This window comes from Gasterosteus aculeatus, chromosome 3 (genome assembly GCF_964276395.1).
Source record: "Gasterosteus aculeatus chromosome 3, fGasAcu3.hap1.1, whole genome shotgun sequence".
NCBI classification, from domain to species: domain Eukaryota; kingdom Metazoa; phylum Chordata; class Actinopteri; order Perciformes; family Gasterosteidae; genus Gasterosteus; species Gasterosteus aculeatus.
This window is the reverse complement of record NC_135690.1, coordinates 5,369,127-5,393,613: the sequence shown is the minus strand read 5'-3', so window position 1 is coordinate 5,393,613 and position 24,487 is coordinate 5,369,127. Positions and strand designations below refer to the sequence as shown.

At 48.3% G+C, this 24,487-nt stretch overlaps 1 protein-coding gene across 14 annotated transcripts in view; it reads left to right on the top strand.

Moving 5' to 3' along the window:
• Window positions 1-23,457, top strand: part of rnf220a (ring finger protein 220a) — a 132,905-nt gene extending 109,448 nt beyond the window's left edge. For 3 of the 14 annotated variants that reach the window (XM_078098663.1, XM_078098661.1, XM_078098658.1), the window contains 10 exons: window positions 2,433-2,475; window positions 3,605-3,651; window positions 5,068-5,197; window positions 10,986-11,178; window positions 11,267-11,322; window positions 11,421-11,541; window positions 18,087-18,198; window positions 19,925-20,119; window positions 20,580-20,654; window positions 21,815-23,457. In XM_078098663.1, coding sequence (XP_077954789.1) covers window positions 2,433-2,475; window positions 3,605-3,651; window positions 5,068-5,197; window positions 10,986-11,178; window positions 11,267-11,322; window positions 11,421-11,541; window positions 18,087-18,198; window positions 19,925-20,119; window positions 20,580-20,654; window positions 21,815-21,886 — 1,044 coding nt within the window. In that variant the 3' untranslated portion in view covers window positions 21,887-23,457. Of the gene's footprint in view, window positions 1-1,894; window positions 2,279-2,432; window positions 2,476-3,604; window positions 3,730-5,067; window positions 5,198-10,985; window positions 11,179-11,266; window positions 11,323-11,420; window positions 11,542-16,705; window positions 17,089-18,086; window positions 18,199-19,924; window positions 20,120-20,579; window positions 20,655-21,814 lie in introns of those variants that run through there. The other 11 variants (XM_078098660.1, XM_078098659.1, XM_078098657.1 and 8 more) reach the window with 6 other exon arrangements.
• Window positions 23,458-24,487: the final 1,030 nt, after the last annotated feature.

Here is a 24,487-nt window from a genome sequence, read left to right as displayed (position 1 = left end):
ATTCATCAAAGTTTGTTCGGGTAATTCTTCTGGCCGTGATGTACCGTATCTCCGGGTTAAGTGGGTGTCCCACCCTTACACCATAAAATACAAACTATTAAGTCCACACAGGCGTTACATCCATACGTTCAGGATGACACAGCTCATAAAGAGCATATAGGGATAAAGTAGATTTTCTCATTAAGTGAAACTGCTGAAATCACCTTATATTATACAAATGATAAAGTCAATGGTGACTGTTTCTACCCGCTGACGGAGGACTCCACCGCCTCCTCCCGTGCCCCGTCCTCCTCCCCTTTCAACCTCCTCCCTTCCTCTCAAAAACCTGACCTTCGCGCGGCCATGCAGTGAGTGTGTCGTGATGATACTGTAGCAGTGGCCACGCGAGCCAAGTGGGCCGATAACTCAAGTGGCGGCGGCCCGGGGATGGACGGAGGAAAGGTGGGGGGGGGGAAGGAGGCCTCAAATGGCAGGAGAAGGCCCGACTCTCGCTGATGGACGACGGGCCGACAGTGAGAGGGGCCGCCGCCCACTCACCGTTGCCGTGTCAACGAGAGGGCATCCATAACTGCGCCCGGGGATGCTTTGGTCAGCACATAGCTAAAGATGCTGCGGCCTCGGGGGTTTGAAGACCAGTAGTCCGTCGGCGAACACTCGGCAAGAGTGGATGTGACCTCGCTTCATTTATTTCTCACTTCTTCACTTTGAGTGATTAGAGCGTTATTCTAAATGATATAATGGAATTCACTCCAGGCATCCTGAACAGCCCAAGACCCGAATGTTCCTCCTTCATTAGAAAGGTTCCTCGGTCATTAGATTAATGTAGAGTTTAAGTGTTGCCAGTGGTGGAAAGTAACGCACTACATTTCATCAAGTATTTGTTCAATTTTGAGGGGCCTTTGCACAGTACTTTACTAAAATGTAGCCTAGCTTACAAATGTTCCGTAAAAAACACATGATAATAACAGCTTTGTTCAACCGGTGGCTCTCATTCTAGTGACCAATTTAACAAAAGATTACAGAATAATCTAAAATATGAACTCTAGTTTGTGTCACAAACATGCACATCTTTCCTGCTTAATCAATTTCTTGCAGCCCCACCGGTTTATCTTGTGACCCTGTGAAGGGAAGCAGTGGGTTATTTTGTAACTGTATCATTATGAAGTTTAGTTACATTTTGATGATAAAACATGCTTATTTTACTCACGTAGGATATTGAATGCAGTGCTTTTCCTTGTCATTGAGCATTATCTCCAGTATTGTGTTGCTATCTTTACTCAGATAATTGATTACTTCTTCCACCACATACATTTGCATGTGAAGAATTCATATTTGATATTGCTGAAGACACAAAATATAATAAATAGCTGCAGACACCACTAGAAACCAAGATATGCCACAACCCCCAACAAAAGAAAGCGTGTTTTCATGCACTTTTCATAGCATGTATACTTTCTGACTAGCGGAGAACCAAATATCAAATGCACATTAAGATTTTTAGTTTCTGGATCTCTCCAAATTTACCAAAAGTTAGCTTTAAATAATGCTGTATTTGAAAATCATGTAATTCAACGAAATAAAGCAGTTTAACATAGTTCACAGTTTAACAGTTTATCAACCGAGGAAATTTCAGGTTGATGCATATTGGTTATTTTGAGCTTGTCACTTGTAATAAAAATCTAATTTTACAATAAATGGGTAAAATAAAATAAAAATGTCTCATATTCTCATATTCAAACTTGATATATTTATCATAAGTAATTGACCGTTCTTGGTTGTTTTGACCCTATTCACTTGTAATGTCTCCTCTGAAGATGTTCACACTAAATAATCCAACTTAATAAACATCCCTGACGTGTTTTTATTTTTTATTATTTTTAAATATTTCCTGTAAGCAGCTGTTTGGTGGAGCGGTACAATATCTGCGCATCTTGTGTGGTCCGAAGGTGTCGCTCCACCGTCCAATCAAACCCTCTGCTTCCCTCTAGCGGTTGACACCCGCAACGACACGCGCGGGTTCTCCCACTTCCGCCTTAAGGGCGTCACGTGATCACAACAAGCCAACATGGCGTCGGACACGAGCAATGTCTGCCGATACGAGCGCCACTTTCAATCCTTTCCCATCCGCGGTACAAAATAGACGCAGACTTCAGTTTGTGGCGATGCGCAGCGTGTGTGGACGCAGGCGGGTGGTTTCCAGCAGAGAGTTTGTGGCGGCTGTAGAATGAGGCGTGAGTGAAGCCCGACAGACATGGAGGATGAGGAAAACAATAGAGAAGTAGGTCTTGTTTACAGTGCCCCAACCTCAGCATCCACAGCAATCCCAGGCCAAAAAGTTGTGTTTGTCATCATGAACATGTCGTGTGGTTGGTTTAGTATCTAATGTGTGTTTCCTCCTTCTTTTTTCCTCCCCCCCTTCCTTCTGCTTGCAGACATTTTTACGAGTTCGGGCGAACAGGCAAACGAGATTGAATGGTATGTAAACGCGCCTCATCTCCTGAGTGCTTATTAATACGCATTATGTGTCGTCATATAAAGTTTACTCAGGAAGGTTTTTCATTTAAAACGTTTTTTTTAGATGAAAATATACATATTTATTTGGAGAAAATAAGTAACGAAGTAAGGAAAAAAATGATTGGAAAATATATTTTATTCTTCAGCATATTCAGGTATTTAAGTGGTTGAACTTGGCAGAAAGGTTCCATAAATTTGATTTAAAATGACTCCTACAATGAAAAGAAATTGATCATCACTTTTAAATACAACATGATATCACTAGTGTCAAGATATAAATGACTTGTTTCATCCAGATGGATAGACAGCCTCATATAGTTTATTTTTGGGGAAATGTGAATTCTTAGCCTTTGAACTTTATAACATCATGTTAGGAACAAACTGGGACTAAACCGAGCGATGAGGATTCGTAATCCACAAACAGCGGCGAACGTGGGCAGCACTTCCTGTGTCCTGTAACGACACAATAACGCCGGTCGAACAGTAAAAGGATCAGTGGCTGCGTTAAACACCAGAAGTTAGTTAAGTTAGTTAACATTATATATCAGCGCATGCCGAAGCTGAGGCGGCGGCGTCAGCGCCCGTGACGAGAGGCTTAAACTTCGGCCTCCATCTCACTCCAACAGCGGGTGGGGGTGAGCGACCCAATCAGCATCGCTTTCTCATCTCTATTTAACGACGCTCCCCTTGATTAGCATCAGGGGAGAATTGGCGAAGAGGAGGAGGAGGAGGATGAGGCTGTTCTTCTCCTCAACCCTCCCGGACCGACTCCCGTGTGTCCTCTCCCACCGTCATGGTCTCCCCCTTCCCTGGCTGGCTGAAAAGGAACGTCCCTCGGCGCCAGAGACTCGGGCCGCAGTGACCCCTGTTCTCATCTGTTAAATTCCAAATGAAATGTGTGACAGGAGGGCAGGGGACAAACCGGGGGAGAGGCACAGCGTGGATGTCGAGTGTAGGAACGGGATCAACACCGTTACGTCCGCCGCTTGTCGCTTCTTTGTCACCTTCCATGTAATCATGCTGGCCCACAACAATGGTGCTTTGAACTAAAAACGTGTCCGTCCGTCTCCCTTCTTCTGCCCCCCTGCAGCCCGTATAGGAAAGATGAAGAGGAGGAAGCCTGAGGATGGGGGCCAGGTATGTCCGCTGTGCAGCGCCCCACTGGCTGGGAGCGAGGAGGAGATGAGTAGACATGTGGAACAATGCCTGATCCAGGTAGTACACCCCCGGGCCTCTGAAACACCGCCGGTCGGACTGCCTGTCAACCTTTCTCTTCCTGTAGTCACTGACCAGTCACCTCTTAACGCCCCACCCTCCTCTGTAGAACAGTCAGTAGCTCCTGTAGATGTTGACCACCTCTTAAGACATTTCACATGGGGATCAACGCAGCGTCGATCCCCTCAGCCACCACTGAGCTGAACCAGAAGTATGCGGTCCGCCCCGCGTGACGTGGTCGCGTTCCGAGCATAACCGCCCCACCTTTTGGCCCCCAGAGCCGAGGGGCCGGTTCCTCTCTGGGGGTCGTAGTACCCGACCCGGTCGCCGGTCGTCCCTCCCAGTAGACGCTTCTTTCCATCCTAGAGTAGAATCATCCCCACTAACGGCCACCGCCCCCTCTGTCTCCCCCCACTCACTGCTGTCCGTCAGAGACACTAACACCTCCTCCCCCCCAGCACGCTGTGCCGTCCCATCCCACACCAGCTGTGTTTTTGTTGCTTTGTAGCGTGTTGCACCCAACCAGGGCCTGAAGTTACTATCCTCTTGTTCTGATTAGCAATAAAATGGATAGAAGCTTCTCACTTTTACTTTAAATTATACAGACATCCTTCTGTAGCTTTGAGGTGAACCGATTTTTGGTCTTTAGCCAAATAACTGACAACCTGTATACAAGCCTTCTTCATCAGCTGTTCACTTAGTAACAAACAAACCTAATAAAGTAAATAAGTCAAAGGAAATATCATTTTAGTCTTTAGAATTTAAAATGTATTTGTTATTACAAATTCTAAATAAATAAATAAAGACACAGGTACAGTCTGCTGTGGATTATGGAGGTAGAATCTCCAGAAACAAGAAGGTGCTGCCATAAGGTGACAGTCGCCTTCCATTAGAATGTTTAGATGCTTTTTCTTTGTATAAAAGTGTACGTTTTATACAACCTGTAAATCTTTATATCTTTATTTTTGCAAGGAGAGACAACTGACAAGAAGTGCTTAAGGGTTCATTTAAGTTGTGCATTTCTTTTAAATTGGCTTTTTGGTGCAAGTAGCGAAAGAACCAAGAAATGGGCATTATGTACCGGCCTCCCGTCTCCAAGTCCAGACGTAGGCGATAAACACGACGCGTGTAGGATGGTAAAGCATTACTGCCGTATGTGCACACCTTCCTCTCTGAGCGTGTCCTCTCTGCCGACGCCGCTGGGTCACCGGTGGTCACGGTTTGGGGAACGCGTGCTGTGGGGGTCCGGCCTGTCGTCCTCTGCACCACTATTCTGCCCTGAAAGCCTTTGTGGCGTTTCCTCTGTGATTAACGTGTCCCCGTGTTTGTGTGTGTCAGCGCGAGGGCGCGCTAGGCGACGACGACTCCGCAGACATGGACGGAGAGAACGGCCGAGGCTTTGAGGAGTACGAGTGGGCGGGGCAGAAGCGAATCAGAGCGACGGCTCTGCTGGAGGGAGGCTTCAGAGGTACACACACTCTCCTCATCTCACACACTGCGCCGGGTTTTTAGCGTCGCACCCGAAGCTCGTTAGCTGGCGGACAGAGCTGACGGGGGCTCCGCCCGCTTCCTCCGTCTCCTCTTCCGCTCATCCATCATCTCCTCCGTCTGTCCGCCTTGAGTGAGCCTCCTCTGCACGACGTGACCGAGGGACCCCAAACGGTGCCAGCGGTCCGGCTGCGGTGTCTTGTTCACCCGGGATCGGCCCAGCTCAGCACAGCCCCCCCCCCCCCCCCCCACACACACACACACACACACTCTTAGCGAGGAGAAGGAAAACACATTTAGCTGGGCAATTGACCCGCTGGTCACCAGCGCCTGTGAGCGCGTGCGCCCAGAAATGCAATTATAGAAGTGGAGGGAGAGCTGGTCACTGGGGAGCGTGGCTGCTCTGTCCCCGTCTCTCCTCCTACTGCTCACTTTTCTTTTCTGTTTTTTTTTTTTTAACTTGTATTATTGTGATGCTTTTATTTTTCCTTGAGCTGATCTTATTTCAGTTTCTCTAAAAATGTAATAAGAGCAAAAGTATTTTGAGGGTTATCTAGGATGCTGTGGATACCAGAGATGCTGCGGCAAAAACCTCACGCTTTAGGAAAAGTAATGGAAACATAGACGACGGAATATGGATTTCATCATGGATCTTTTTGGATGAATCCATGCTCGCTACGCAGTAATCTGATCAACACTTATGTTCATGTGATGACTTTCAAAGTTTATTTTTTTCATCTGCTCAACGTTAAAAGGCTCCTACACGGTCCTGTCCCAAGCAGTGAGACGCACTCGCCTGCCTGCGCCCACACGTGCAACGACCAGCGCGTTTTAGCAGCTTAATATTGGGATACTTCTGCTGGGTCAACAAACCGGCTGTGCTTCGATAGATCTGCTTGTTATATTCTCAATCAATTATTATAGCAGTGAACATTTTCTCTGAGCCGACCCATGTTTTCAATTTGGTTGTTTTTTTCCAATCCGAGCCCCGAAGCCACTGTTGGATGTGATAAAGAGAAGTCCGTCTTTGTAGGAATGTCCCCTCCCGAGTCCTAACGGCGGCTCTAAACAAACCGTTGTGTTTACCTTCATGTCTGAACACACTCGGCGCACCGAGCCGCTCGGCGGGGGGTCGCGGCGGATCTCGCTGGGCTCTGCGTGTGAAGCGCAGAGGGACGCCGAGGCCGATGTGGGCCGCCGCCTCTAAAGAGGCTCTTTCAAGCGGCCTCGACTTTCATCCGCCCACCTCCTCGCTTCTCCCCCCTGTTCGATCGGTTGTTAAACACACACACGCTGAGCCTCACCTGCCTCCCCCGCTCCCCGGGAGCCGGAAGAGAGAGAGCGAGCGCGTAGACGAGACAGATCAATGTCGAAATCTCAACTAGAAGCCGGCCAGAGAGCGGCTCGTTGGGGAGCCGCCTGCCGTCCGTGCTGCCGTCTCCACGGCGCTCCGTCCATCCGCACGTCGTTAGGACGAGCAGACACGGGACCCTTCTGCCGCGCTCTAATAGGGCGCCTTGTGATGTGACACAGATAACGGAGTTGGCCTGGGGAGAGGGACATGAAACGGGACGCACACACACACACACACACAGCAGAGGGCTCAGAGGGTGGATTTTGTCTTGAAAGCTCTTCAGTGGTTCTAACACTCAGCGCTGAATCCTGCAGGCTCTCGAGAGCCAGCGGCCGGCCAGAGGGATACAGAGATGTTGGGGGGGGGGGGTGGGGGGTCTCCTCAGCTGGCGGGATGAAGAGAAGGCCGATCCCTCTGTGAAGTGCCACCATCCTTCCCCTCCCTTTGAGAGCGTGAGGAAGAAAGGCAGAGGGAATGGGCCCCTTTTAAGGCGGGGGGAGGAAAGGAGGGAGGTGGGGGGGGGGGAAATCGAACAAGATCAGTTTATGATTCAACTCTGTGAGGAAAGACTGGCTCGTACCAGCTTAGCCGGGTTGAAAGGAGCCACAGCACAGCTGTCCTTATCTGTCTGTCTGTCTGTCGGTCCAAGCATCTCGCTCCTACCGTTTCCTCTGCAGGGTACAAACGTCTGTAACAGGAAATGACTTCATACAAGTTTTCATGTCTCATGTCTTTTGGTGGGATGGTTTGAGTTATTTTCTTTCGTTTTTTTTGAGACCCGAGTTTTGGTACTGATTCTTTTTTAATATATTTTAGGTATTTAAACTTTCTTTTGTGCTTTTTCTTTTCCTCATTTTAAAGACGTAGCCAGTTCTCACATCTAAAAAACAAGCCGCACTAGAAAAAAACGTTGCCCGTATAAAATTAGTGAGAAGCATTCCAGTCCCTCAACAAAGCAAGTGAATCAAACCCAGGGACATTATCGGTGAGAACGTCTGTGGAATGTTTCCAAAAATGTCGAGCTAGTGTCATTTTTAATCAAGTTTAAGATATTAAACTGCAGCATAAAAACAAATCCTCACATCCCTTCTCGTGTAAGCCAATAAAAATAATCATCAACTCTTGGCGAGTTCAGAGTTACTACCCATAAAAATGATCGGGCAGAACATCAACTTGGATAGAAATGTTCTTTGTAGTTCGTAGTTCTGTTTCATGTGGCAGTTTGTTTCTCGTGTGTCCAGCCCTGCTTCTCCAGCAAGCATGCAGCAGATCCGTTGATCTGTTTGTCGGGCCACAGACAGATCTCCAGGTTTGATACCGGCCCGTCCTGAGAGGGAGGAGAAGAGGGGGATTATTGAGGGTCCAGACAGCCCAGGGAGGGATTGAGAAGAGGAGAAATCCTCGCTTTGTAAGTGGACTTCAAAGATGGCCGTCTCATGTCTTTGTGCCCATGCCACCCCCCCCCCCCTCGATCTCCTTCCTGACCTGTAAATGGCAGAAAGATACCGCGATGGCCTTTGACTGTCCCACCTCTCTGCTTCACGTGGGGTCCCGATAATTACCACGGCAACGGGATGCCGCTGAGGTCTGTCGATTGGTTGCCAGTCAGCCTGACGAGTTCTCTGTTCCCTGCCCGCCTCCTCGGGTCTGTGCTTGGTGGTGTCGACAGGAACGTGTAGATCTTTGCTCTCGTAAAGCTCGTAACTAGTTAGCGTGCTAAGAGTCATCGCTATCCAGGAGACCACAATCATGAGGCCCACCAGCTCGCATGCAGATGGATCACAGAGGGAGTAGAAAAGTGGGGAGACGATATGTTGAGGTTATGTGAAAGAATACCGGTAAGAAAGCAGGAGAGTGATGACACGAAAGGAGAGAAAGAAGGTGAGGAATAGATGGGAGGTGTGGGGGGAGGACGGGGAGGGGGCGTCGGTGCATAATGTGAGTGAAAGGCAGTTAGAGTGGGGCTGACCTTTCCCTGGCCAGATTAGATTGGCCTGCCAAGACTGCTTAGAGGGACAGATAGAGGCACTGGCACACACACACACATATGCTCACAGTTAAAACACCGTGGACGTGAACACAGGCGCGTGCTTATGAGCTGGAAAGCGGCGATCTTTATCCTTGAATTTGCAGTATTTATGTATTCATATATTTTCAGATTTTTGTTTTGGTTTCCAGAATTCCCAAATATTAATGTTGAACTTTGCCCACATGGAATAGTCTGAATTGGGCAAAATTGAGTTCTATATTCTCAGATTTCTAATCACATAAGGAGTAAATACAGTAACATTATTTGAGGATTCATCGAGAATGTTTCATGTAATGCAAAAATGTATTTTCATTTTATTTAGTATAGCCCAAAATTACAAATTTGCCTCAGAGGGCTTTACAGTCTGTACACATACGACATCCTCGGTCCCGAAACCCACACATCGGCACAGGAAAAACTCCCCAAAAAATGAAAACCCTTCCATGGGGAGAACGTCTCCCAGGATGGACAGACTACAATGGATGTCCTGTGTGCAGAACAATGTAAAGGATGTACAATACATTCCTATAACAGAGATGATAATTGATCAAATAATTGGGAGTAGCAAGCCAGATGTACTGCAGGGACATCCACCATCCACAGAAGCCTGTGGGGAGGGAAGCACAGACTTTAGGAAAGGAGAATGTCTGTTTATGATGACAGTAATATGATTCATATTTAAATAATTATAATGATGATAGCAGCAGCAGGTGTCAGCAGGGCCCAGGTAGGAGGCAGGAACAAGGTCCAGAAAGAACCATGGAAACCTGTAATGTAGGACGAGTTCATTTGTATCCAAATATCAATCAATTTCATGTGAAAAAGCAGCAAATCCTCCAATTCAGAAAATATCTGTCAGTTTTTAACATTTCTTCGATCTGCTTAACTGTCAACATGATGTTTAATAATTAGCATGGCGCTCCTCCATGTCCAGCTGTCTGGACACAAGATCTTCAGTTTGATCAGTTTGACTCACTCAAGTCACACCGACCGCCGCCCGGCCCGACCCCGCGGCATTGTGGGTATTATGGCTCAAGATCCCAAAGAGATCATGACAGTCAGCCAGCTCAAACTGCGACTGCATCTCACCTGTCGGCACAGCGCGTCACACACAGGACCTCTGTACCTGAACCAACACCCCAACGAGCCAACAGAGCTAAGGAGAAAGAAACGGTAGCCGAGCCGTTCTGGATTAACGCTGCGCAGCCATTGTTCCCCATATGTTCCTCCTGCCGCTGGGACCGAATAAAAGTTAAACGGCCCTTTTTATGTGATCACTATAAACCATGCGCCTGTTGTAAAAACGCCTCAGCGTTCGGGGGGCACGTTTCCTTTAATGCCGCTACTCCCTCCTCATTTCAGTCCGTTTCTCCGGTGGAGTGAAATGAATTACGCAGTTGAGGAGGAGGAAGAAGAGAAGAAGCTTTTCACAAATCCCAGAAGGTCCTCGGAGACCCCGCTGTGCACTGGGACCGACTGTTGGGGGGAGTCAAGTATCGAGGCTCACGCTCACATACGGGACGGGGTTCAATTAGATGTCAACTCTGCACGGCTTGTGTCTGGTCTCTGACACACACACACACACTGAGTGCACTAGTCCAGGTGAGAGCTTGTAGAAATTGGGGTAGGTGTAAATAAGATGGCTGTCAGGCCTGTCAGTGGTAGAAACACACACTGACACAACCAGAGTCACATCTCAAGTGAAACACACACACACACACCTCCCAAGTGCTCAAATAGTAAGTAACATACACGTGAACACACATACACACCGAGCCTACCTCGACAGACGGTGCTGTTAGTGACAGGTAGACAGACCCGTGCGTGCACACACACACACACACACCTTACAGGGTCTAAGTGACAGAGGGACAGACGGTCTCAAACAAACACTGAAGAGACGCCCTCTAAGTGATGGACACACACGCACGCAGCCGGCTCGCTAGCTAAGTGGAGCTGAAGGGAGCAGTCAGGCAGCGGTGAGGGTTTGTCTGAGCGTTCATCACTGGGTTCATAGAAGTGCCACTCACACACTCTCTCACACACACTCTCACACACACTCCCCCTCTCTTTCTCACCGATTGACGGCTGAGGTGTCGCTCTAAATCAGTTCACCCCCCCTCGTGTCTAAACGTCATCTCTCTCACTGCACCTTTGTCTCTCTGAACAAATGTCTCCCTTCGTCCAGAGATCTGTAATTGGTCCTGAAAGTCTGGTTTTAACGGAGCTGAATTTGAGATCTCCAAGTTTGTCTCAATCGGTGGCTGGAGGTCTTATGAGGGCTTCTTAATCTCCTTTTTCTTTTGCTGCGCTTTGTCCCGGCGGCCTACTTTTAAAAATCCATTTTACAAAGTCTAGCATCCCCCCTTGTTCTGATTCCCACAGGAACTGGGTTCGCCACGTGCAGCATCAAGGAGAGCGCGGCGGACAGCGACGTCGACCTGGACGTGGACGGAGACGACACCCTGGAGTACGGCAAGGCGCAGTACACGGAGGCCGACATCATCCCGTGCTCCGGCGCCGGGGAGGACCAGGGCGAGGCCCGGGAGAGGGAGGCGCTGCGGGGAGCCGTGCTCAAGTAGGGAGGCGCCATTCAGCCAAAGTGCCGGCAGCGGCGTGAAAACGCGTCGCTCACGGCGACCGTCTGTTTGTGTCTTGTGTTGCAGCGGTGGGATGCCCTCTAACAGAATAACGCCGGAGTTCTCCAAATGGGCCAGCGACGGTAATGACAAAGGATTTTTACAAGGATTGTCCCGTCGGCAAGAATGTCCTTTCCGTACCAGCGTTGACCCCCCCTACCCCCCCTCCTTGTGTTTACAGAGATGCCTTCAACGAGCAACGGTGAAAGCAGCAAGACGGACCCCAGCACCCCTTCATCTTCCTCCTCCACCTCCTCTTCCTCCTGCGCCCCGCGCACCTGTAAAAACAGTGAGATTGAAAAGTAGGTTCCACTGACACACACACACACACACACACACAAACGAAGCTCACACACACATCCTGTGGTAGTAAAAGGAGAAAGGCATCGTCGCAGGCATTCAGGCAGATTCCATGAGGGGCAGAAATGATGCATGTTGTGTGTGTGTGTGTGTGTGTGTGTCTCTCCGCCTATTGATTTCCTTTCTGCAGCTGTGTTCCCTGAGAGCATGAATCTGCCTCAGAATCGTTAATGGGCCGGCGTCACGGCGACAGCCTGGAACCACGTGCAGATGTTTGTTTGACGGCGGGTTACCGAGCATCTCGCTCAACCGTACACGCAGCGTTCCAGCAGTAGTTCAACTTTAGAAGAAAAGAGCTGACTAGAAGTTTGACATTGTGATGCAGTAGAACGTGCACCCCAAGAACTCTGCTTACTACATTGGGGACGGCGGCTGCTCGGGCCTGTGCGCACGTGGGAGTGGACAGAGCAAGAAAAGGCCCGGCCGCCTATAGCCGCGTTCAAACACACACACACACACACACACACACACAAGGCCCTATTCATTAGAACGCCTGGTGTGTGTGTGTGTGTGTGTGTGTGTGTGTGTGTGTGTGTGTGTGTGTGTGTGTGTGTGTGTGTGTGTGTGTGTGTGTGTGTGTGTGTGTGTGTGTGTGTGTGTGTGTGAGAGTGAGTGAAAGGCCAGTGCTCTGTAATCCACTCATTTCCATTTCCTCATCCATATTCTGCATCAAGTAAACAATCCTGCACACACACACACACACAGCGTCCCCTGCACGGGTAATAGAGGTCAGCTCATTGCAAGAGAGTAATGTTGGTGGGCAAGCGAGCAAAGAGAAAGAGGGATTTGGTTGATTGGTTGCTTCTGCATGTCTGGCATATTCTCCTGTTCTTTGAACCCCCCCTCCATGTGATTACACTCGCATACACACACACACTGAGCTGGGGTCAGTCTGTCGGTTGCCTTCCGTCCCAGACCCTATTTCTTAAAGTGATTTTCTTTGTCCACCTGAAGCGCCGTTCAGAATGCCCCCTAAACATCAGCACTCTCATTTCTTTTTTGTAACCTTTTTGTTCTTCAGTCATTCCCCGCGGAAAATTGTTAAAGGGGATAGTTTGGATTTTTTGTAGGGGGGGTCATACGGGGTTCCCGACAGCCATGCGCTGACACAAGGCCGCCGTCTGCGCTCTGAGCCACAAGGCCGAACACACCAGTGTTTTCATGCTATAAATGGTTGCAGTCGTCCGTATGAGGTTTTTCCTCTTATTGGAAACTTTAATTCATGCCAAAAGTAATAGTTTGAATCAAAGAAGGTCCGAGATGTCTGTGTTTCAAATTCAAATTGTCTCGTGACAATGTCTGTAGCTTTACGTAAGCATTGTCCTCCCTCCCCACCCCCCTATTTATTGCCTCTAGGGAGGCTGCACGTGCTAAATGCTTAATTCCAATGAATCAATTTGTGTGTGTGTGTGTGTGTGTGTGTGTGTGTGTGCCCATATTAAATATCAGCAGAATGAAAGAAGCAGGGCCGGTTGAGGTGTATCGATCAGACATGGCGGTGTGTGTGTGTGTGTGCTTGTTTTGTTTGTCGGGGAAGCATTTGCTAAGTTGTTGTCTGCTGCGATCTTCCTTGTGTGACGGCAGAATGTCAGCAGGTCCGTGCGGCTCAGACGTTGCTGATCGACTTCACAGTGTCGTTTTAGAGGCGCTCAGTTCAAATTGAATAATTGTGCAACCGGGCGCTATGTGTTAGCAGTGGGCGGGGCTTCAGGATCATGGAATTTAAACTAAACTTGGGGAATATGTCAAGGACATGAACTAAATCATCTCTCCCGCCTGCAGCCAGTTACCAAGAACCTCCTTAAATCCAAAGCGTCCCCCAAACAAAATGCGTTGTTGCGCGTGTGTCCCAGCCGGCGTGTCCCGGCGCCCACCCAGGCAGAGCATGCCCTTAATCTAAGCATCCAGTTAAAGGAGCCAACCCGATGCTGAATGATTGCAAGGGAACAAGCAGTCAGCTGGCTGGAACAATTCCCCGCCTCACTCCTTCCCGCTCGCTATAAATGCACGTATTTGTGGAGCTTCTGTGCCCCTTCGTCCCCAAATGAAAATGAGATTTGTCTCCTTTCGTTACATTGATACATTGTGTGTGTGTGTGTGTGTGTGTGTGTGTGTGTGTGTGTGTGTGTGTGTGTGTGTGTGTGTGTGTGTGTGTGTGTGTGTGTGTGTGTGTGTGTGTGTTACTGCGCGCACAGCAGCCTTAGTGAAATCTCTCTCTCTGATCCCAGATGGGTAATGATCTGGTCGCCTCCCGGGGCGTCCTCGTTCCCCTGCTCATTCCCCCGCAAGATAAATGAGCCCTCGCGCACGCACACCCGCTCTATCACACACACACACACAGACATGAACACACACACACACACACACACACACGTACGGTGCCTGAGACGCTCTTTCCTTTCCAAGATAAATGGCCCCTCCAATGCCGCCAATGCGATTGCTGCCAAATTTGGTGCTCCAGCTGGAACAATGCGGAGAGATTTCCATGTGGTTTCTGCAAATAATTGAATCTGTCCTCAATTTGGAAGTGATGAAGCTAGATTTCTTCCCTCCTCTCTCTCTCTCTCACACACACACACACACACACACACACAGCTCTCGCTTCCCTTTCCCTCTGCTGCTTCTCTTTATTGTTGTCACTAAGCCACATTTCTCTTTCTCCCTTCTACTCTTTCCCCATTCTTCTTTTCTTCCTGTCCTTTGTCTCTATTTTTCTCAAGCACTTACATGACCCCCCCCCCACCCCTTCTCTTCCCTTTTGCCAAGTGAGACCCACACACACACACACCCAGATCGGTCTGAGACAGGAGAAATCAATAGTGACTTAAATGTTTTATCACAATGTGTCAGTGTATTTAAGGGCGCAGCAGAGAATAAAGCTCTAAAGGGATTTTCTACGCTTTCTTCACAACACCTGCATTTACACCTGAGCTGTATTCCCCTACCTGTAGGATGGAAATGCCTGACAGGATATTGTGTTTTTTGTATTTAATTGTTAGGTAATTTTATAATTTGCCATGTATTTGTGTCGCGAGATCCCAAAATGTGGATAGACAATAGATTAAGACAGGAGGCTGATTCAGATGGATGGCGGAGGTTTTCTGCTACACACAAACGCACTAATGAAATGAGCAACAGCACCACACGCGTCGGGGACAGAGCGCCAAACGGAGGCTCGGCCATCTATCCGTCTCTGTCAGGCTCCGCCGCTCGCTCGTCGCCATAACGGCGAGCCAAAGCGCTGCTTCCTGACTCTTATAAAGCACAAAAAGAAAAGCTCCTGCGGAGGCGTGACTAAGTTGGGGTAGCAGTGCGTTTGCATGAACGGAAAGTGTACTAAAGCTTTGGTTCTGCAGGTTTTGGGGTCAGGACCCCCCCAGGCAGAGCCTCGCCCCACAGCGCACACAGGTGTGCAGTACATACCTGTAATAACGCAAAGGGATCTGCAGGCTGGTGCAGTGACGAGCAGGTGCGTTTAGACTTTGATGTAGAAGCAGGACTGCGTTGTGAGGTTTTTCAATTTCTACCCCATAATCTGATCTAAATTGCTTTTTTGTTTAGGAGATCAGGTGAAGAACACTTTGTTTTTGCGTGTTTGTTGTTGTGATGCTCATTTCACCACTGAGCGTTAATGGTGGACCAACGTGAGGAGGTCCACTTAGAACTCATTTCTAGAAGCAAAGGTCCGGAAGATGAGAATGTGACGACTTACTTACATAGAGGAATAGAGTTGTAACATTTGCATGTCATCATTTCTAAATCTCTTTTGACAATATTTATTGTCACGTAACAAAGAACTGAACATACAGTGCATCCGGAAAGAATTCACAGCGCTTCACTTTTTCCACATTTTGTTATGTTACAGCCTTATTCCAAAATGGATTAAATTCATTATTTTCCTCAACATTCTACACACAACAACCTATAATGACAAAGTGAAAACCGTTTTTTGCACAATTTTGAATACTTTCCAGATGCACTGTATACGTGCGACTGCAGATATAAATAATGTTCTCTCAATCAAATCATAGTAGGGCTGCATTTATAAATAATAATAAATCAATTAATGAAATGTGTACATTTGTGCATGTTCAAATAAAGTGCTCAAAATCAGAAAAAATAACGGGAAGAAAAGATTGAATTTCCCCATTTCTGCTTCACACTTGGACTTGACAGTCTCAAAAAATGATAAATAATGAATCTACACAGTTGAAAAGAATATATATATATCTCCACGGCCCAACCTTTTTGGTAAGTGGGAGAATTAAGCTCTAGTTTTTCCTGCCAGGATCTTAAACCTGGTCTTAATGCATCAGGGCCGAGCTCCGTGGAGGAGCTCGTTGCGCCTCATGACGCTGTTTCATCGGGTTCTAAACATATGAGGACTCTGGTTTCATCTGTCTTTTCTTCAGTCTTTTTATTTGTAATTTGCCGCTACCTCTCTCGTCTGTCTGCAGTATTGAGACGATATCGTCCTGCCTGGATTGAAAGAGCCGATTGGTCGAGTGGTATCATGTGGGATGGTTTAACTCGGATGCAATTGGTCGGTGCTTTAAGCCAATAACGTAAAGACGATCCTGGTCCTGGTAACGTAAAGATGGTCCTGAAGGGACGGCTTCTGGGTCCGGATCCGGTCCGGCAGTTAGTGACCTCTGGCTCAGACAGACGATTTTCTCATGCCCGACATTTTAAGGTCGTAACCCAGATGAAGCGTTGGCTTCTTTCTGTACGTCTACATGACATGTTTTTCCAGCTCGGGTCCCACGGCGACCTCAATTTTATCAAATTTTGGCCGACCAGACCGAAGAGGTTGAAAAACCCTGAGCCAGCTTAAACCAGTGACTCCCACAAATAGCTTTAAGAGCTTAAACTCCAGCTCTTCCCCAGAGAGTTGTCTTTTCCTTCTCCTTTCTTCCCTCATTCAATCTTCCTTTTTCCTTTTCTTTTTATAGCATTGGCAAATTAAACCACTTTTCAAGTGTGTTGCTCAATAAAGCAGCTGTGCGCTGAATGCATATTCATGATGGGGAGGAGTAGATGATGGAGAGGAGCCAGTGTTGTTGAGAGAAGACAAGAACTTCTCTCTCTCTTCATGCTACAGATCTGAGTGACGGAGCGCTTTATTGCAGCTAATAAAAGGGAGCCAGAGCCTTGTTTTAGGGACGAGCCCCATCCGGTCCCCTAAGCTGGCAGGCTAATCAAGGCTGAATGTCTTTTTACAAGCCCGGGACTAATAAGAGGAAAGCGCTTTACAGTCCAAGAGTCCCCACCAGGTTCTTTATAGACCCAGGATGGTGATGGGGTCACGGGGGAGGAGAGAGAGCAGCTCTGACATATCTAACCATCATGTGAGGGACAATAGCTGCAAAACTGGAACCTCTGTTACAGACCACAGCCACCATCTCCCAAAACGAAATGATGCCACAATTAGGGCTAATTATCTCCATTTTTCAGTTATATTGCTTAGTCTATGTAAAAAAGAAGAAAAATCCCAACAGAAAATATTTTGATGTTAAGCCTTAAGCCATTTGAGTTGTCTTTAAGACTAACTGCATGTCTTGTCTCCCACAACAACACATCCCCAGTGAGCAAACACAACTTGCTGTGTGAGTCTTCTGATGGACGGCCGGCTCGGCACGAGGATTTGCAAGACGGAGGCTCCCTTTGCTTTTATTATAGATGCTGAAAATGCTTAAAATCAAAGGTCTTATTCCATTATTTGTCCGTAACAGTTCAAATCCAGAAGACGATCAGTTGATGTAAAGAACAGCAGACCATCTGAGATCAAATCTGTCGATTATCAGATTATCCGTCGTTCTTTTGATGGACACGCAGGCCGCAGCTCTAGCCGTTAGAAATGAAATGGAAGATAGCAAACTTGTCTCTTAACAGGAGAAACTCCTGCTTACTGTTTGAGGATACGGCAAATGAAGTTATATCCATGGCCACACACACTCAGCCACTTATCGTTCTATTCTGTCCTTCCCCATCCAGATCAATACCATATATCAGCAAGCTAGCAGGCTGCAAAATGAACACATCACACACACACGCACACACACTGATATTGTTGAGAGCGAGCGGATGTGATAATAAACACTGGCCGACTCGCTCCGCCAAATCATCATCATCACCGGCAGCGTTGGTGGTCTGCACGGCGGCCATATTGATTTAGTTATGTCTGCTTCATATGCTGTCGGACAGCGTTAAATGCACATTTTCTGGGGGGCGGGGGAGGGGACAGCGGGTGGGGTGGGGGAGGGGCGGGGTTAAGGACGCGAGGGGACATAGAGGTGAACGCGAGGAGGGGAAAACCGTTTGGTCGCTGGGTTTTTGAGTTCAATGAATCAGCCGACTTTCTTTTTTGTTTTTTAAACACCCGCATATCTCAGCATGGACACAGTTACACACTGTGCCAAATGTGCGCTGCAATCTCAAAGCTAAACCTCTCTCCCTGTGTCGTTTGTTCCCCCCCCCCCCCCCATAGAGTGACGGAGGACGAGTCCACGGCGACCACCATGGAGGCCCTGAAGGCCCGGATCAGAGAGCTGGAGAGGCAGATACTGAGAGGAGACCGATACAAGTGTCTAATTTGCATGGTGAGTACGCAGGAGCACAGCGCCACCTGTGGGAGGCTGCGTCCGCCTTCTATCTGCTGCATGCCCCCGCACACCCGAGTGTCCCAGACGGCGCTGGAGAGCGTGTGAGGCAGGACGGTGCGTCACCTAAAGCCGCTGCTGGTTCCCATAAGCGTCCCAAAAATACAAACCCCATGTGCTACTGACACAGCAGAAGAGCATTTCAACGAGTCGTTGTTTTTGTTTCTTTTTCGTTCTCAAACCTGTTCTATCACCTCTCTGTGGGTACGTGGAGGCGGGTTGGGGGGGTCGCAGGGTCATCCGAGTATATAGAAGGATCCACAGCCCCTGTACAGAACCACAGTCGGTGTAGATGATCTTGAATAATTCTGGACACTTCTTCTTTTCACCTAAAATCCTGCTGTGAGTTTCGTTGTGGGTGAAGGTCCCACATGTTGTGAAGCGTCTTGTTTCTCCTTATTTGGCGTCTCGTGTGAACCGGTGTGAAAGTGTTGTTGACGTTTGCATGTCGGGAGCCGTCTGCGCCTCATCTCAAGTCGCTCGGTGTGCCGGTGGTCTTCTGCTCGTGCATGGCTTCTACGGCTCTCCCACAAAAAGCGCGCGCGGTGCATTCGTTCATGTTTTGTGTTTTATTATTAAGAGATGTGGTAGAGGTTGGACAGGTGGTCCGACACTTGCGTCAGTAGTATCATCCATGGCGAAACCAGGCAGAGGGAGGATTGCTGTCGGTACTCGTGTTCCTCAGCTATACCCGTCCCCCCCCCACCGTCCCTCCCACCACACACACACACACACACGAGGGCAGTTTGTGTTGCTAACTTTTTGTCAGGCTCCCATTCTGTCGTCCTCCAAGCGGCAGTGTCAAGCACCAAAGCAAGCAGGTTAAAAAAAAAGTAGATAATTATCGGCGCATCCTAAAGGTCGCCGGGTGCCCGAGGTGACACGGAGGGCAAGGTAGAGCCATCGATCACTTGCTGCCGCCCACCCCTACTCATCCGTCAATGTCCCTTGTCTCTCACTCACAATGTACACACACACACACACACACATGTGTCTTACTTCTAATCCGTGTCTTTCTCTCCGAGTCCTCAAATTTATCCTCCGTGTTGCTTTGGTCTCTTTGGTGAAGTTCTACCCCCATCTACTGGTCATCTGAGGCTATATCTTTACTTCACAATAATGCCATCTTTTCCAAGGAACCAAGGAAGAGCTTCTTAAATCACAGCCTGGATACATTTGGGATTTAGGCTGTTCCTGGCAAAAATCTCAAGGTGCCGATTGAAAATGGCACTTTGTGAGGAAGTTCTCATGTGTATTTAAATCAATAATCTAGAACATAAAGGACTGATTACTAGAAATAGTCATCTTTTGCAATTCTATCATGTGAACTTTTATCACAAATCCCCCCCACACACACACACACACACACACTTCAGAGCAGAGTTGGCGTGTTTTGGGGGGGCGGCTGCTTTGGTTCTTCTACTGGTTTCCTATCGACCTCGAGCCTCTTCAGCGCCTCGTCTGCATTCATGCTCTTTGTTAGCTGGCGAGGTGAAGTCAGTGTATTCATTGCTGTACTTGCTCCTGTGTGCGTGTGTGCGTATTGCACCGCGGCGTTTTTCTTGTGTGCGTAACCGGGACAAGCCGCGCCTTTATGATTGGCTGCCACCTTTCGCCCCGCCTCCCCCCCCTCTCCTCACCCACCCCACCCATACCTCCCACACAGAGGAAGCCTGCAATCCAGTCAGGCGCGGAAATCAAGAGCCTAGGGGTGTGGCCTGGGCCCCGGCCACTGGCCAATGAGGTCAGAGAGAGGCAGCCTAAGTCCCTCCCCCTCGGCCTGTACTGCCTGTACAGAGGCCTTGTGATCGGTGGCTACGGCAGCGGCATAAAGAGGCTCCTCCCACCGCCCTTACGGAGGGTAAGGCACTCCCTCCGCTCCTCCTCCTCCCTCCTCCCCCCTCCCTCATCTCCTCCGTTCTTTTCGAGAGGAAAAGAAGAAGAAGAGGGCGCCCATCGGATTGGGTTCACTCATGGATCGCTCCCTCATCCTCTCCTCCCTGTGCTTGCCTCACTCCGTCTTTGCTCGATGCCTGCCCAATACCGTGTCCGTCCGTCCGTCCGTGTGTGTCAAGTGACCTGCAGGTTACCGGTTCAGTTGCTCCTACCCGTCCCACCCATCCTACCCCACCCCACATGCTGCCCTGCTCAGTGGTTCTGTGGCTGCTGGCTGTGTCGTTTCGATGGTTAGTGGGTTGGCGCTGTCGGTCAGGGAACGTGCGGTGTTGTTTCGGTGGTTAGCTCGCATGTGTGTCTGTAAAATTTGGCGTAACTTCATCCTCCCCCTCCACCCCTCCCCATCTCTATCTCTCGGTTCCTAGGACTCCTACACGATGCCGCTCACCTCCATCCAGTGCTGGCACGTCCACTGCGAAGAATGCTGGCTCAGGACTCTGGTACGCACAAACTAAAATAAAACCCCTACACACACACACACTTCTCGGTGTGCTGCAGGGCTGCTCCTCACGACGTGCAGTTATTGCAGCCTCATTTCATAGTCTAGAGTTTCTCTCTGTAGACGTGTCCGTGGGGAGAAACCAACATGGAATATTCCTCATCTGACCTGCTCTCTTTCTCTCACACACACACACACACACACACACACACACACACACACAGACTTCCAGTTCTCAGCAGGGGTAAATGTCCCTAAAAGGGTTGTTAAAATGTTGGATTAAAATGGTCGACTCCAACCTCCTTCTACACTGTGCCTTGGGTCTACACACACACACACACACACACACACACACACACGTTGGTTTGGTTGGTTAATCTTAATGTATTCAGTCGTGTGTAATTAGCGGGTGCTAATGTGGTAAATGGAGCGCGTTGTTGCTGCAGCAGAGGGGAAAGAGGCTTCCTTTGGTTCCTCTGCTGTTGTCTCCTCCTTCATTAATTCCGTCGCTGTCGTTTCATTCTCTCACCTCAACGCACCGCCTCCTTTATTTGCTCTCCTATTCTGTGTCCTCTCCACAAACTCTCCCCTCTCACCCCAGTGACACCATCAGTTACAACGTAGTGATTACCAGTAAGAAGTTCGCTCCTTAAGCTCCTGCTGATCTGATACTAAATTTATTAATTTACTATTACAAACAAACAAAGCAGAGCGTTTGAGTGCAGCTTCCAGTAAAGTTAGTACCACGAGGGAGACACGTCTTGATGCAACAGAAAGTAAACAAGGGCCCCTTCCTCACACGTGGCTGACACTCAGTATCAGGATAAGATATCCTGATAATACCCACAGTTTGACCTATGTAGGTCAAACTGAAAGTTTGGCAAAATCACCATAGCAACACTTCCAAAAACTTGAACCTGCAAACTAATTTAATTAATCTGCATAAGTTTGCCACTCCCCGGGAAAGAAATGCTCCCTTCCGCCAAGGTCACATCATTGACAAGTTACATGATTTGCAGTTGGAAAAATGAAGTGACAAATTGCTACATATGTCATGTAAATATCCCAAAATGTTGTAATGACTATTATATTATGTCAGTGGTACTATGGAACTCGTTCCCATAGCAACGATACTAACCTTTGTCTCTCTGCCCATCGCAGGGGAACAAGAAGCTGTGCCCTCAGTGCAACACCATCACTTCACCCGGGGACCTAAGGCGCGTCTACTTGTAAAGAGCACACTTACCCCCCCCCCCCTCTTCTCCGATGCACATTCCTCCGCATTCCTCTTCTCATCCCCGATTTTATGGCAACCCCCCCCCCCCCCCCCCCCCGCCCCCTCGAGAGCGAACACGGACCCGGCATCCGTCTTGAGACTCCACTGGCTCGCTCTCTGTCTTTTGTTTTCTTGGGGGGTTCAGAGCTGGATGAAGAGAAAAGACTGAGCAGAGCTCAACGACTCTCCGACTGGCAGCGTGGCCTCCCACCCAAAACAAAAAATAAAGAAAGGATGAAGAGTGGGACCACTGGCAGCCTCGCAGATATACATGTAACACGGAGGGAATCAGCTCCAACCCCCCCCCTCCCCAATACCCAGCTAATGCCCTGCTGAGATCTCGTAGCTTCCTGCTGCCGGAGCTCGACCTGAAAGGAATTTCTTGATACAGAATGGCTCTTCTTCAACATTTCGACGGTGCTGGAAAACAAGCTCCACCTGAAGGACTCGACAGGAAGCTTGTTGTTGTTGTTCTGCAGCTTAGAGGGACAGGAAGCTCTGATCTTCATGCCCCGTGTCGCTTAAGAGAATAAAAAAGGGCCTGTCCACTAAAACCGAGCTTTCAACCAAACTGAGAATAACCACACAACTTTGAAAAGGGAGTTTTACTCCTCCACCACCTCTTCTTCTTCTTCTCTCCTCCTTTTGTGGTGTTCTAGTGAAGTAAACCAAAATTTCTCCCCCTCCAAGATACAGTGCAAGCACATGTAATATAGTTCTATGTATGTTTACAATGTTGGATGTAAATGACATAGAGATCACGTACACATACAAAGACACACACACACACACACACACACTCACGCATATACATACAGAAGTATATAATATCAAAGTCCTGTTGTAAGTTGGAAGGGCCTGGGAAATGTGTTTGGGACGGGAAAAAATGGCTTGAATAAAATAAGCCTTCTGTATTTTTAAGAAGAAAAAAAAGATCATTTGAAGATCAGTTATTTCACTGTACAGGAATAAAAGATGTAAGTAATAAAAAACTACTCGAGACTAGACGGTCCAGATTTAGGTGGTGTAATTTTTTTCTGCAGAGGTATACTAAAAAAAGGTAAGAATGATGCAAGGAGAGATCTGTTTTATTGAAAGGAGAGATTCCCATCGGCCAAGATTTACTATGGACAAGCTTCTTCTTTTCACCTCCTCAGGAGGAGTAACACCACCCTCCGATCCCAGTCTACAAACGTTCTGTTTTCACCCCTGTCATGTCTCAGAAGCGAGCCTTGTCCATTGTTTTTCTCATACTGCTGAAATGCTGTGGAAAGGTCTCCAAAGATAGCAACTCCTGAAGGGAAGGTTCTCGGATGAGGGAGCTCTCTGGATAAGAAGGACGGGCTGCGACTGAACTGGCAACGTCAGCAAACCCCGCAGCATTGACCCCCCCCCCCCCCTACGGCAGCAGCTGCAGCAGCAACCACGGTGGTGGTGCTTTGTGTTTGTAAAACTATGTATTCTGTGATGTCTGTATTGTTGTAAGAAATGCTGAAAAAAAATGAAAAAATAAAACTTCTCAAATACCGCGAGTGTTCTGGTGCGCGCGCACTCACCGAGTGAGTGGCTGTCAAAATAAGAGGAATGTTGCTGTGTTCACTGTAATAAAGCTGAAGAAGGTGGCCTTAATGTAGAAGACCCCTATTCCGTCCATGTGCATTTTTGATAGTTTGTGTTTTGTGTGTCATTTGTCTGAAAAGGCGCGTTTCGTGTCACATGAAATACAAGCACTCGGATCCGCATCCGGGCCCGTTCACCCGCCCCGTCGCGCGGCCCTGATGCGCGGCCCCGCGGCAGCAGGTGGTGACGTTACCGCAAAGTCCTGTAAGTGTTACCCGATGTTGTCTCATAAGTAAGTTATTTTAGGCTGGTACTTTTTCGTATGTTATCTATCTAATGTTACCGCAAAATAAAATGAAATATGACAGGACTTTAGCTCCTTTAGCTTAGCTTAACATTCCGCTCGCAGTTAGCATGTTCGCACTAAAAAAATACTACCAAATACAACGTAGACGTTTATGAATATACGTTAATACATCTTTTTACCCTCACATTGGCAAAGTACCGTGACGAGTAGCTCAATGAGACTTGCGCGTGGCCTGTGTGCGCGTGCGTGTGACCTGGTTTGCCTTCCTCCAATAGAGAAACTTGACGATCACAGCTGCGCCTCGTTGGGGCGCGCGGACACGCCGGCTGCCATGACGTCACGCTAGAGTCTCGGGCGACTCACGTACGGAATCACCGGACTCCTAAAGGGCCCCAAGCAGCTGTTTGATTCTGTTACAATTGTGATTTATTAATACCTGAAACGCGTTTATCCCTCCGCCCGCGGCCCTGCAGCTTCCACATGTGCAGCAAACATTCCACTTGACAAAGTAGTTCCTCGCATTGACAAAACCACCACGTTGATAAAAGCAGAGCCTGGATTTAATGAGTGGAGGTATGTTGGTCAAGTTCTGCGTCGAAATGGCAAGTGTACACAATTAGAGGTGTTATAGGCTCATGCAACATTTTATGAATATATTCTAACAGGCTGGAGTCACTTATGATTCCAATCA